The following is a 13,408-nucleotide window of genomic DNA, read 5'->3' as shown; positions in this document are numbered from 1 at the left end:
AGCGACAACAGAGGGTGACTGTTGTGGGGTGGCTTTTACATTCTCTCTCTGATCTTTAGGGAGAGGTGCAGATGTCACCGCCCGAGATGGGGCAGCGACATCTTCTGCGGTCCCAGGGGGGACCTGGGCCCTCGAGGGCTTTACCTTCTCCCTCTGTTCTTTTGGGAGAGGTGCAGACGTCACCGCCCGAGATGGGGCAGCGACATCTCCTATGGTCCCAGGGGGGACCTGGGCTCTCGAGGGCCCTGCTGTGGTAGGCACAGCGGTACCGGGTGTCTTGGCAGAGGGAGGGGCGGGTGCAGGAGCTGAGGTGGGATTCCTGTTCCCTTTGGGGCAACTCCTACGAGTGTGCCCCAGCTCCTTGCACAGATAACCCAGAGATGGTTCTCTCCATCAGTATATATCTTAAAGGAGCATTGTCCTACTATGATGTTTTTTTAGGTGGTGTATTCTATATATGAAATATAGAGACACTCTTTTGGCTATTCCACATGCTACCGCCATCTCCATAGTTATATTGTACAATTGTGATTTAAACACACAATATACCTCATAGTAGGACAATGCTCCTTTAAGATATATACTGATGGACAATCATCAAGTATACATATATACTCAAATGTACAATCACCACAAAAGTCTGAACTCTAATTGTATAAATTAAATATTATAACATACCTAACCAATTTATTGGGACAATTAGAGAATCGTAGCCATATAGCATTAATAGAATTTTAATGGATGTCATGATGAGTATATAGAGATACGAGTCTAATTGACTTACCTTTTTTGCGATCATACTTCTGCCACATTAGTATGGGGATTTTTAATAATGTATCTGTGTTTTTAACAATCTATGTAGAGATAATAAAGTTTTATTATTTTTGATTTCCTCGGTGATTCTGGGAAACTTACCAGATTTGCAGTATTGTACTGCAGGGCCATTTGTGTCCAATAGTAGACCACGTATATGATTGAGTGCCGAATAGAGGGGGAAATCTTTCTGATCATCCTTTTGATCAAACACTGTTAATTACAGTCATATAAATAATAAGATATAAATAACACAAAGGGAAGAAGTGCTTCAGACTTAAAAGTAACATTTAGGAAAAGGAGTCCCTGCTCCGAAGAGCTTACACTCTAATTGGTTACGCTTTTGTCCAGTTGCGGTATTACCTAATGCCGAAATACTGTACTTAAAGCTGCAGTTCAGTCTTTTTTTTTTTTTTTTTTTACATTTATTTTTTTACTTCAATAGTTTTATGTGGGCAATCTCTAATTACCTAAAGAACAGTATAGCTGCAGCTCAATTCGTTTTCCATGTATTGATAGGTCGAAATTTGGTGACATATTAAAAGCTGGCATTTGTTTATAATCTGCTTGACTGGCAGTGGAAGCTCATGAATATTCATGAGCAATCCTGCACTGACAAGTGCTAGAGGGAGGGCAGGGCTGACAAAGGGGTGTGTGCCAGAGCTTGTGACAGGCCATGAAGGGGCAGTGCCTTAGCAAATGGCTGTTAAAATAGAATACAAGAAAATTGGTCTTTCAAAGTTGTTTTTTAAAAACAGAAAATGCTAAAAGTATTTTTTCTTACTACAGAACTGATTTATTAAAAAAAACAAACATGCAGGATATTGACTGAACTGCAGCTTTAATATACAAGCAACTCCCCCCCCTCACCAAATAACCAACAGCCAGTGGAGATCTGCCACAGATATAGGATCTGCTAACCGTCTACACACCATGTGCACCCCGGAAGCATGTGCTAGCTAGTGCCTGTGAAGTCAGTGACACACCCCCCTCCCAGACCCTGCCCTCACTACCCATTTACAGTCACGTGACTCATCTAGCAAGTCACTCTGGCCTGACCAATCGCGGGGGGGAACCAAGGATACATAGGATAAAGGGTGTCATGGACAGAAGACATTTCTCTTATTCCCCTTCCCTCCCCTCCCTTGGATCTTTCCTCACCCAGCGGGTAACAGCAGCAGCTATGTGACAGCCTCCCGCCTTCTCCTCACATCTGACTCCCGCCTTCTCCCCACCTCCCAGCACACTTAGTTTCTCCCTCCTGCCTTGTGTTTACACTTTACGGACCGTACCACCCTGTCAGCTTCAGAGAGGGGGGGAGGGGGTACAGATCCGGTTATACCGGCTCACGCTCTCGGTGCCACCCCCCGGTGCTACTACATTACTCGTGTTTACTGCAGCAGTGGTGGCTTTGCTGCCCTCCTTCTGCTCCTTTCACCCCCCTCTGCCGACCCCCTGTAGAGAGTTACCGTCCAGCTCCCCCCCGCTCACATGGTCCAGCCCATGCCTATGCCATTGGCTGCTCCGGCGCGCGCCTCTCCAGTGTATGAGGAGCCGGCGGGGCGCGCGGTTCACCACAGTTGGGAGGAGGACATGCAGCCCCAGCCCCGCAGCCTCTCACAGCATTCCCGCCTGGAAGCGGAGGAACGGGGGATGAGGGCGGCGGGCCTGCCCGACCGACAACAACAACAACCATGGAGACGGCTCCGCCCTGCCCGTCGCTGCTAATAAACCGGCGCATACTCCGAGCCCGCCGCGCCGTCAACGGCACCGGCCGGGCCAGGGCCTCGGAGGAGGAGGAGAAGAAGGCCTGCCCGGTTGTGCGAGGGGTCAGGCGCAGCGCAGGCCCAGCCCGCCCCAGGCGGAGGCCAGGCCGCAGCGCAGGCTCAGCCCGCCCACCCCGTTACAGCCTGCTGTCGGAGATCGGGCGCGGGAGTTACGGGGTGGTGTACGAGGCGCTGGCCCGGAAGAGCGGCTGCCGGGTGGCGGTGAAGAAGATCCGTTGCGACGCGCCGGAGAACGTGGAGCTGGCGCTGTGCGAGTTCTGGGCCCTGGCCAGCCTGCGGCGCCGGCACCCCAACATCGTGCGCTTCGAGGAGTGCGTGCTGCAGCGCAACGGCCTGGCGCAGAGGATGAGCCACGGCAACAAGAGCTCGCAGCTCTACCTGCGGCTGGTGGAGACCTCGCTCAAAGGTGCCGGAGGGGGTGGGAGGCCGGGGAGGGGGGAAGGCCGGGGGTTGAGACCTGAAGACAGGCCTGTGAGTGAGGCTGGGGATAAGGCCTGGTGTGTACGTGAGTCCGAGGATGAGACTTGTAGACAGGCCTCTGGGTGAGGCCTGGTGTGTGTATGTGAGCCTGGGGTTAAGGCCTGCAGGCAGCCGTGTGTGTACACGGGGCCTGGTGTGTGTGTGTACATGAGCCTGGGGATAAGGCCTGGAGACAGCCTTGTGTGTGTGTGTGCACACGAGCCTGTGGATAAGGCCTGGAGACAGCCTTGTGTGTGTGTGTACGTGAGGCTGGTGATGAGGCCTGGCCCGTGTGTGAGCCTGGTGTTTATACGTGAGGCTGGGGATGAGGCCTAAAGACAGGCCTCTCTGTGTGAGCCATGTGTACGTGAGTCCTGGAGGCAGCCTGGTGTGTGTACATGAGGCCTAAAGACAGGCCTCTGAGCTTGGTGTGTGGGAGGCCTAGAGACAGTCCTCTGAGCCTGGTGTGTGTAAGTGAGGCCGGGGATGAAACCTAAAGACCAGCCTCTGTGTTATCCTGTTTATGTAAGGGAGGCCGGGGATGAGGCCTAGAGACAGCCCTCTGCGAAACCGAGATTTGGGCCTGCAATTCTGTTGACTAACTAATATAGTCCGAGGACTGGGCCTGGTGCTCTTTACAGGGGCCTTTTATACTCCTGGGGGCTAAGGCCTGGGATCCCGTGTATATATTATATTTGTATACATACACACACAAGGGGGGCTTGGTTCCCTCACTCTGTGGTTTGTCTTGGAGTCCTCCTGTGTGTGTAACTCCAGGCCGGGACTCGGGTCTTCTCATGCTGCCAGACAGGCCTCAAAGGGGGAGCAGGTTGGGTCTTGAGCGGCAGGCCCTGCGGGATCAGACATCTTCCGTAACCATTTCCGAGCCAGGTCTCGGTCCTTTGTGTGTTCCGGGTGTAGGGAGGGAGCTGAGCTCACACCCATGTATTGGGGGACCCCTAGCCGCCGAGCACTGGCCCTGACAGTGAGAAAATGTATAGGAGAATAGCATAGACACCTTTGTGTCCTAGTAGACATCAGCTCTGTGTATTTACTCCTAACAGCCAGGCTGGGAGGTGACTGCTGAGACAATTACATTACATTGGGGTAACCCGTTTGAGGGTTTCCAAACTAGTGATGCTTCAAGACTACAATGGTATCAAACTCGAGACTTGCAGGGTCCCATAATCCTACAGGAAAAGCGGTTATTCGAATGAAAATGTCTAAATGGCAATTTGAAGGCTTCTGTGACCCAAATATGAAAAATATACTCGGGTGGTAGACTGGTCCTGTATCACGATTCATATGGCTTGGATCTGCCTGTGTCCCCATGAGTTGTAGGGCCACAGTCAGGCTGGCGCTTGAGGGGACACGGGTAGGGTATTGTCTGCTTTCTGCAGTTAGAGCAGCGCAAGGTATGAATGGTTCAGACTGCACAAAGAGCGCTTTATTTTCCCACAATCCCTGGGCGTGCAAGGTGTCTGACCTGTACAAGTAGGTTATTGACCTCTGCTATGCACATGCAGCATGTGGATAGAGAGGTCGTAGACACTGCTCGGATTGAGGTTCCTGACAAGATAATCCTCTGCAATCCGTTCTGATCTCTGACCCTGGCAGGTGACGCACAGCTGCAATTTGCTTGTCATGTGGAGGGGGAGGGAGATGTGCTGTTCAGTCTAGAGTCTGTAACAGGGTCAGGGTAATGCCACCTTAAGCCTCACCCTCACTTTGCTGTGACCTCCAGATTCTGCATGTAAATATCCATATTGTCACTGAGCTTGTGTGATAAGCAACCACGGGGGACAAAGGCAGGTGACAGATGTAAGAACATAAGGTATAAACTCCATATCTCACCTGCTGACTCCATAGCATGTCTTAAGAGTCCTTGACAATTGCCCTGTTTAAATGAGTTGAGTTTTGTCATTTCACAGTGTGCTTGTGTCTTTACTAAAATCTGCAGCCTTATATTATAATTGCCCTCTGTGTGGCTTTGGCACTGGTGAGGTAGGATTCCCCAGGGTACAGTTAGGAAGGGCCTCTGGTAGTTAGTAATGTTTATCTGTGATACAAGCAGCCATTACAGAATTGTGTCCCCCGCTTCCCATCTGGTGGGACTGGCAGCAGGAGTTGTGGCAAGGTGTGTTTTCGGCACTGACTCGTGTGTATCCTTGATTTCAGCTATGGGTTCTCCCAGTGGTGTAAAAATTCAGCATTTTGAGAGTAATCAATTTTCTCTGGGAAGCAGCAGTAAATGTCAGGTTTCCTGCCCGTAGAAAGGTAGACAATGAGTATGGCAAATCAGAACTCGTGCTGTCCAACGCGAACATCCCAGATTATAGCTAATTATACGCAAGATTGAACAGTGGGAGCGCATAGTGTTTAGTGTATTTGCCTCTTCCACCTCATTTCCAGACACTGCCTATCTGCGTAAATGTCCACATTAGTGCACATTAGATTGGCAGTTGGCTTGAGTGGGGCGTTGTGCCTATGATCTGTGCAGGAACTCATCCATGTGAATGAGCAGCCCTGTTTTCTAATTATCTCCATCTTGCTGACGCTGTCATTTCCTTGCAGGTGAGCGTATCTTGGGGTACTCAGAGGAAGCCTGTTACCTGTGGTTCGTCATGGAGTTCTGCGAGGGCGGGGACCTCAACCAATACGTCCTAACCCGACGACCGGACCCGGCCACGAACAAGAGCTTCATGCTTCAGCTGACCAGCGCCATCGCCTTCCTGCACAAGAACCAGATTGTTCATCGCGACTTGAAACCCGACAACATCTTGATCACCGAGCGCTCTGGCCTCCCTGTGCTCAAAGTGGCGGACTTTGGCCTCAGCAAGGTGTGCGCCGGCCTGGCCCCCCGCGGGAAGGAGAGCAGCACGGGGGGCGGAAACGAGAACAGAACTGTGAACGTCAACAAGTTTTGGTTGTCGTCAGCCTGCGGCTCGGACTTCTACATGGCCCCAGAGGTGTGGGAGGGACACTACACGGCCAAAGCAGACATCTTCGCCCTGGGCATCATCATCTGGGCCATGATTGAACGTATCACCTTCGTGGACGCGGAGACCAAGAAGGAGCTTTTGGGGACCTACATAAAGCAGGGCAGTGAGATTGTGCCTGTGGGGGAGGCGCTGCTAGAGAACCCAAAGATGGTGCTGCACATCCCACAGAAACGCAGGACTTCCATGTCCGAGGGCATCCGGCGGCTCCTGAAGGACATGCTGGCTGCTAACCCGCAAGATCGGCCTGACGCCTTCGAGCTGGAGACGCGAATGGACCAGGTCACCTGTGCTGCTTGAGCCTGGGAGGCGCTGCCAGCTGCTGTTTGCAAATGGGTGAGTGTACGGATCGGCCTGAGTGGTGTCTGAAGCCCTCCCAGCTTCAGGCCACATTCCTTGTATGTGTTCGAACTCTCATCTGGAGCATGAGTTACCAGGATTAAATGACCAGCATTTGTAATGGGGAGAAATAGGTTTTGATCTAAGCAGGCGTTAGGCGGTAAATGCCTTATTAAACCTAAGAAATATGGGAAATGGTTAAACAGTGGGTCAGGCCCATAAGTTGGACAAATAAGTTGTGCTTCATTGAACACATAATAGCATGTTCTTGTATAGCGCTGCTAGTTGTACGCTGCGCTTTACAGAGACATTTTGCAGGCACCGGTCCCTGCCCCGTGGAGCTTACCATCTGTTTTTGGTGCCTGGGGCACAGGGAGATAAAGTGACTTGCCCAAGGTCACAAGGAGCCGACACCGGGAATTGAACCAGGCTCCCCTGCTCCAAACTCTGTGCCAGTCAATGTCTTAGTTGGTGTTTTTAGGACAGTTCCCATGACGGGTGGGAAGAGTTTGCCGTATGGGCCGGGATCAAATACTTGTGAATGGGGCCGGGGAGACCTATTAGTGGGATTTTACCAACGGGACAACACGGAGTATAGTGTCGTCTCCTCTCTGGCATCTCATTCAACGTGGTTTGGCTACTAACAAAATGGCATTGGGGGCTTAGTGCAGGCCGCAGGGTATGGGGAGGGGCGGCCTCTGTTTTCCAGCTCTTGCTTTCTCATCTGTGACCATTCATGCTTTGCTAATGCTCCGCTGATGGCTTATATAACTCGCCCGTTCCCCCGGAGGGATGTGGGGTGGATATATGCTGGGTATGAACGTGAGCGGCCCTAATACCTCACAGCTGCTTCCTGACAAAACTGCCATCCCTACACATTCTTCCACATGCTCCCCCTCCCGCCCCGCCTGTGCCCTAAATCCTCACGTGTTGGTGCCAGTCTGTCTGTGTGCTACTCTGCCCCCTCCACATGCGCATCTGCCAGTGCAGAAATGGGTCATCCAGTCATTAGGGCATTGTGAGTGTTAAACCCTTCTGTCGCAGGAAAGTCGGGGGGGCGGGGGGGGAGAATTTGTGAGGTTCTCGGCTCCCCATGTTCTCCTGTCATAATATTTTCGTTTCTGAGTCTCGGTGCTTTGACTGGTGAGCTGCAGATCTGAGCGTTTCTATTGGGTTCAACGCTTTTAGAATCTGTTGCCATTCGTAGTACTTGTGGTATTTCCGTACCCTTCTGCCTTGGGCGGCATCCAGTACAAACCTCACGTGTAACGTTTTGTGTTCACTTTCACCTGTATGTGCGGGGGTTATCTTTGCGGGAGCTTCGTACAGAAGGGTCCGCTCTGAACTCCAGATCAGTCGTGGCCAACTCCGCTACTCAAGCGGCCACCAACAGGTCAGGTTTTCCGGATATCCCTGCGTCCGCAGTCAATGACTGAGGCACCTCAGTCAATGACTGAGGCAGGGTTATTCTGAAAACCTGACCTGTTAGAGTACTGGAGTTCGCCACCCCTGCTACAGAGAATTCTGCGCATGTAGTTGCACATACCTGGATGACAGGTGTATAAAGCCCACTCCAAAATGGTGACATTTGGAAGGTTACCTGGCTGGGTGTTGGTTAATGGTAATGTTAAGCTGTAGTGAGTATTTAGGTGACTGCTATTCACAGTAAATAATTCTTTCATATAGTGCTTTTCTCCCAATGGGGACACCCAAGCACGTCACAATTACAGCGCGCAGTACACAACACACTGGAATTTTGCACTTTCCCTGCCCTATAGAACTTACAGTCTGTTTTTGGCACCGGGAGATAGTGACTTGCCAAAGATCACAAGGAGCTGACCCTGGGATTTGAACCAGGCTCCCATGCTTCACACTCTTGTGTTATCAGCCAGTGTCTTTACTCACTGAGCCGCTCCTTCAGCCCTGATTTCAAACCGAAGCAGCATGTGGGACATGGAGCGTCTGACCCATGAGATGCCTGCAGGGACATGTGCCATTTCCGCACCTGATTTCAGACTTCTCAGATGTCTGCCGGATGACCTGCTGTTTGGCTGGGATTGGCTGCCTTGTGGTGTTGCTGTTTGAGGTCCTACACTCTCTCCCTCCTCACTGAGCCTCACTTCCAGTATGGAGAATAGAGATGATTCTGATATATCCCCCCCCACCCTCACACACTCGCCGTGCTGCATCTTTTCCACACGGATGTCTGCCTGGCACATTTCCACCCACCGACCCTGGGAACAGTCTCTGCCTTGGGCCTGTCACATGGACCTGCGGGGGCTGGTACGTGTCAGAGCGGATATTGTTCACAGATCCGCTGTCCTGGAACAGCCGCTCTGCACCTGCAGACCAGCCTTGTGCTGCCTGACTTGGTCCACGTGGACTCTGCCACGTTTACATTTAGCCTTTGGATCATTATAAAACCACTTCACATGCCCTTCTGCCACTGACCTGATTGTGGTGAGGGGGATAAACCCCTCTGCACTGGAACCATCTCTGGGCTCCATAACGTTAGTGTGCTAGGTGACCCCCACGGCACAGGGAATGGGATCATAGAACGTATATGTACTGCATCTTGGTGTATATAGCGCCATTAATGTACTTAGCGCTGCACAGCAGTAACGCACATGACATACTCGTTTAAATAACAAATACAAACACAATGGGAAGAAGCACTTCAGACATAAGTGACATTTAGGAACGTGAGTCCCTGCCCCGAAGAGCTTACAATCTAAACGTAGCACTTTGCAGAGATAATCTAGAACATTGAAGGTTATTACAGATAGCTAGGAGTCCCTGCCCCGAAGAGCTTACAATCTAAGTGAGATCGAGACCCGCACATGTCTCCAGATGTTCAGACACTGGATATTGTGTCAGAGGTTAAACAAGACGATAAATAATTTGTTCCCCAGTTTTAAGAGCAAATTGTGTGTGTCCGCCCTCTTCACACTGACTTTTTCTTTAACATCTCTTGTACCCTCAGGTTTAAGACGTGACGAGCCACCGTACTCGGCATAGGAGTTGTGGACACTACTACACCACCCCCACCACCGGGCCTCTGATCCGCGGAGAGCTTTGCGGGGGCCGCTGTGCATGGAAGGCGCCATCGGTCTCGTGAGCGAAGCAGTCTTGTCTACAAATACATGTTGTGTGGCACTGCGAGGGGTCGTTCCCTGATTCCCGCTACCAGTAACAGCTGTTTCTGCAGGTTGCACCTGTGTACCCGGGACATGACGCCCTCATCCCCTGTCTGCCCCAGCCTGCAATGTGTGAGCGGCTGGGCATAGAACTAGCACTTTCTCCTAATAGTCTAGAGTTGGGGTGGCCAACTCCGGTCCTCAAGGGCCACCAACAGGTCAGGTTTTCAGGATATCCCTGCTGAGCCACCTGTGCTGAAGCAGGGATATACTTAAAACCTGACCTGTTGGTGGCCCTTGAGGACCGGAGTTGGCCGCCCTAGTGGCGAGTGCAGGAATTGATGACACTTTCTGTGCCAGGTGATGCTGCAATAATGAACCCTGACTGGTTTAACCCCTCCGCTGCCAGAGGGGCTGGCAATTCATTGCTCTGCACCCCAGCAACGAAGGTATTGAGGTAGACACCTCCCGAGCTGGCATTGCTAGGGTTCCTGTTGGTCTGAGGAAGGCAGTAGGGGGTCTGTGCAATCTTTTGATCTGCCATGGGGTGAGTGGTTGCAGCCTCTCACTCTGGGGAAGCTGTGTCCTGTGCCCTCTTAAATCATCCAGTACCTGAACCCCCTTATCCTCTCACCAGCACAGTGCCTGCCCTGCCACCATATGAATCCTGAGGCTGTGTCCCTTTAATGTGTGGGGGGGGGGGGGGGGGGGGGTCCTACAGAGATGCGTTCACTGTGTCCCTCACGGCACTACTCAAACTCGTGTGCCCTAAACTCTTCCAATCTCAGGAATTTCTGGCCCCGAACGTAAAGTTAAAACACCCCCTCTGCTGCAGAGCCTCACTATGAAGGGGTTTGGGAGGGGGGGGTGGGGGGCTCACGTGGGCTGTTTGTCATTTACACCCAACCCCACTTCCCTTGATGTGCCTAATCACCACGCTCCCCTAGCTGCACCATTCTCCTGACTTCCTATGCACGCAGTGGGGTGGGGAAAAAAAATGTTGCTTTGGTTTTTGTTTTTAAAGCATCCACCTAAGTGCCTATATGGGGGGTAGAGGTTTTACTATGTGTATCCTGTACGCTGCTCGTCACTGCACTGCAGGGGTGACGCTGGTGACTATTATTGGGGGGGGGGGGGGTGGTTGGTCACTCTGGATCTTGAGCGGGGGCTTAGAGGTGAGCGGGGTGGGTGCTCCCAGGGTGCTTGCACTATCTTAGAGCTAAATCCTTTCCTGGGTTTAACACTTTTTGTGCCTTATTTAATCACTTGCTCCTAACACTCGGTAACAAAGCAAACCCGCTGCCTGCCAAACTGTCTGCTAGTGCTCTTCCCTTCCCATTCTCTCACACACCTGAAGAAGGCTCCTTGCTGCACAAGGATGGCTAACCCCTTCACTGCCTGAGCGCCACGCTCATGTGTAACCTGTTCAGTCACGGCCTAGCCGCTACGATGCAGGCAGCTCAAATTTGGATTGGCACTTAACTAGCCTGAGAAGCAGGGCTGTGCTCGGCCCCTGCGGTCTACGTCTACCGGCCCCGCTGTGTCCATTTACACCAGAGCAGGGGTGGCCAACTCCCGTTCTCAGGAGCTGCCAACATGCCAGGCTTTTAGCATAGGTGGCTCAGTGGCTGAGCCACTTGTGCTGAAGCAGGGGTATCTTGAAAGCCTGACCTGTTGGTGGCCCTTGAGGCCTGGAGTTGGCCACACCTGGTCTACAGTTCTGCAAGGGGCAGTGAAGCCTGAGGATGGGCAGAGGCTGGGTGTCCCCTACTCGTTTAGGTGTCAATGAGTAGTGAGCAGGTGCAGGGGTACATTCCTATTCTATAGAGGGGGGAGGGGGGATGTTACAGGCTGGTTCCTCACTGTACCATCAGATCTTCCAACAGATTGAGAATTCTGTATTTTACTTGCCTTGCTCCTTCTGGGATTTATAAGAATGGGGTCCGACCCAGGCTGCCCTGCTGCCCCCCTCTATCCTCACCCCGACCTCCGCTTCAGTTCCCAGCTTTCTTTTCTAAAGAGGATAAAGCTGTGTTTTTTTTAATGCAATAATCTGCAGTAACGAGAGGTGGGGGGAGTGTCACGTTTAACTCCTACAGGGCTGAAGATGCTTACAGCCCGTTATAGAGACGTGTGTTGCTCACCCCTCCCAACACTAAGGAGGTTAACCCCTTCGCTGCCAAAGACCTGCAACACTCTGCCTGGCGTATTGTTTTGCATGTTATGTGACTTTGCAATGTGTTGCAGGCCCCTCTGGCAGCTTTGGGGTTAGAAGCCGACTCGTGATATTGAGACACTCAGCTTATCGGTCACTACCCAAGACTGGGTCTTGTTTGCACGTGGACACACGGACAGGGCCTTGGTACCAGGCCATACAACGCCTTTGCGCCCTGGTCTGAGTGGGGGTCCTGCACCCCTTGGTCCTGCCTAGTGGGTTTGGTTACAGCTTCCCCCAGGTCTAACTCAGTGTTTGGTGCCCAGAGAAAGTGTCACTCATCTCTGCACTACTACTTTCCTGAGGGTAGCGAGGGTCGCCTCTCCTCGCAGCCTTACCGGGCCGGGCTTTTGGATAGATGAGCAGGCACCTTATTCCAGGAGTGACCAACTCCAGTCCTCATGGGCCACCAACAGGTCAGGTTTTCAGGATATCCCTGCTTCAGCACAGGTGGCTCAATCAGTGACTCAAAGACTGCCACCTGTGCTGACGCAGGGACATCCTGAAAACCTGACCTGTTGGTGGCCCTTGAGGACTGGTGTTGGCCGCCCCTGCCTTATTCACACACTGGTCTGTGGATTGCAGGTGCAATATCCCAAAAGCTTGGTCAGCGCAGGTGGGGTGCAGTCACTGGCCACGAATAACACTTTCAAACCTTTGAAAGCAGGTTAACCCATGTCTTGCTGAAGCCCTACAATGCAAGGGCACCTTTGTATCCTCTCCAACAGGCGTTGGTTCAACCATGCGCCCTCTCCCGCTCTGTTACTTCCCGCACTGTTTCAGGTGGCATAAAATTCCCCGTTGCTGCTGTTTTGTTCTCTGTGGCTGTAATGTACATTAACCCTTTGCACATAAACTGCCACCTCATCTCTCCCCTCCCCCCCTGACCCGCTACAATGAGCGTCTCCCCACCACCCCCTAGACCCGCTACAATGCGCGTCTCCCCCACAGAGCATCGCGGAGAGACCCCGGGACTCCTCGTCCGTCTTCCTGCATTTCCTTGTTTTGCACATATGCTGGTGACAGGACCTTTCGTGTGAACAACTTTATAGAGATGTGTTTTTTATTATTACTTGGTTATCGGAGTTTACTTTGAGTCGATGTATTTATGTTTTTATGGACACTGTGTAACTCTCCCAGATGTGTGAATGGCAGGCGCAATGTACATGACATTTTTTTTTTCTTTTGTGAATAATAAATGGATAAAACGAGCGCTGGCGACTCTTTTTACTCCCGTCTTACATCCCGTCGCAGTATTCCTGGGCAGTCGTTGTCCGCTTGGCTGTGAAGCAGACACAGCAACATCTCTACCATTCGGTTTCCATAAGTTAATGCCGTTGAAGCAGGGATATCCTCAAAGCTTGAGCTGTTGGTTCTTGAGGACTGGGAGGTGGCTCGTCACTGAAATATTCTACGTTTTTAGTGTGGTATCAGTGAGCTTGTCCTGTGCGACACGCTGATAAAGGAATATAATTGGGCTAGACACACCTTACACACTGGACTACCTGACTGTTCCTGCAGCAGTTGTTGCTTCTGAATATTCCCACCTACGTGGTGGTGCCTGAGGGTTCCCTGATGGTATCGTAACACCTGCAGTGTACATGAGATGCTGCCCCTGCATATTTTAGTCAGTAGGGTTGGGCAATAACAAAACCCTTT

General features: G+C 51.8%; 1 protein-coding gene across 1 annotated transcript; it reads left to right on the top strand.

Annotated features, from left to right (window-relative positions):
* The first annotated feature begins 2,340 nt into the window (after positions 1 to 2,340).
* LOC142466549 (serine/threonine-protein kinase 35-like) lies at positions 2,341 to 12,961 on the top strand. The gene is made up of 4 exons (XM_075571700.1): positions 2,341 to 3,006; positions 5,634 to 6,394; positions 9,381 to 9,705; positions 9,837 to 12,961. The coding sequence occupies exons 1-2, from the start codon at positions 2,508 to 2,510 to the stop codon at positions 6,356 to 6,358; spliced, it is 1,224 nt and encodes a 407-aa protein (XP_075427815.1). The 5' UTR covers positions 2,341 to 2,507; the 3' UTR covers positions 6,359 to 6,394; positions 9,381 to 9,705; positions 9,837 to 12,961.
* Positions 12,962 to 13,408: the final 447 nt, after the last annotated feature.

Source organism: Ascaphus truei, chromosome 15, assembly GCF_040206685.1.
Source record: "Ascaphus truei isolate aAscTru1 chromosome 15, aAscTru1.hap1, whole genome shotgun sequence".
NCBI lineage: Eukaryota > Metazoa > Chordata > Amphibia > Anura > Ascaphidae > Ascaphus > Ascaphus truei.
This window is presented reverse-complemented; position numbering and strand designations above follow the sequence as displayed.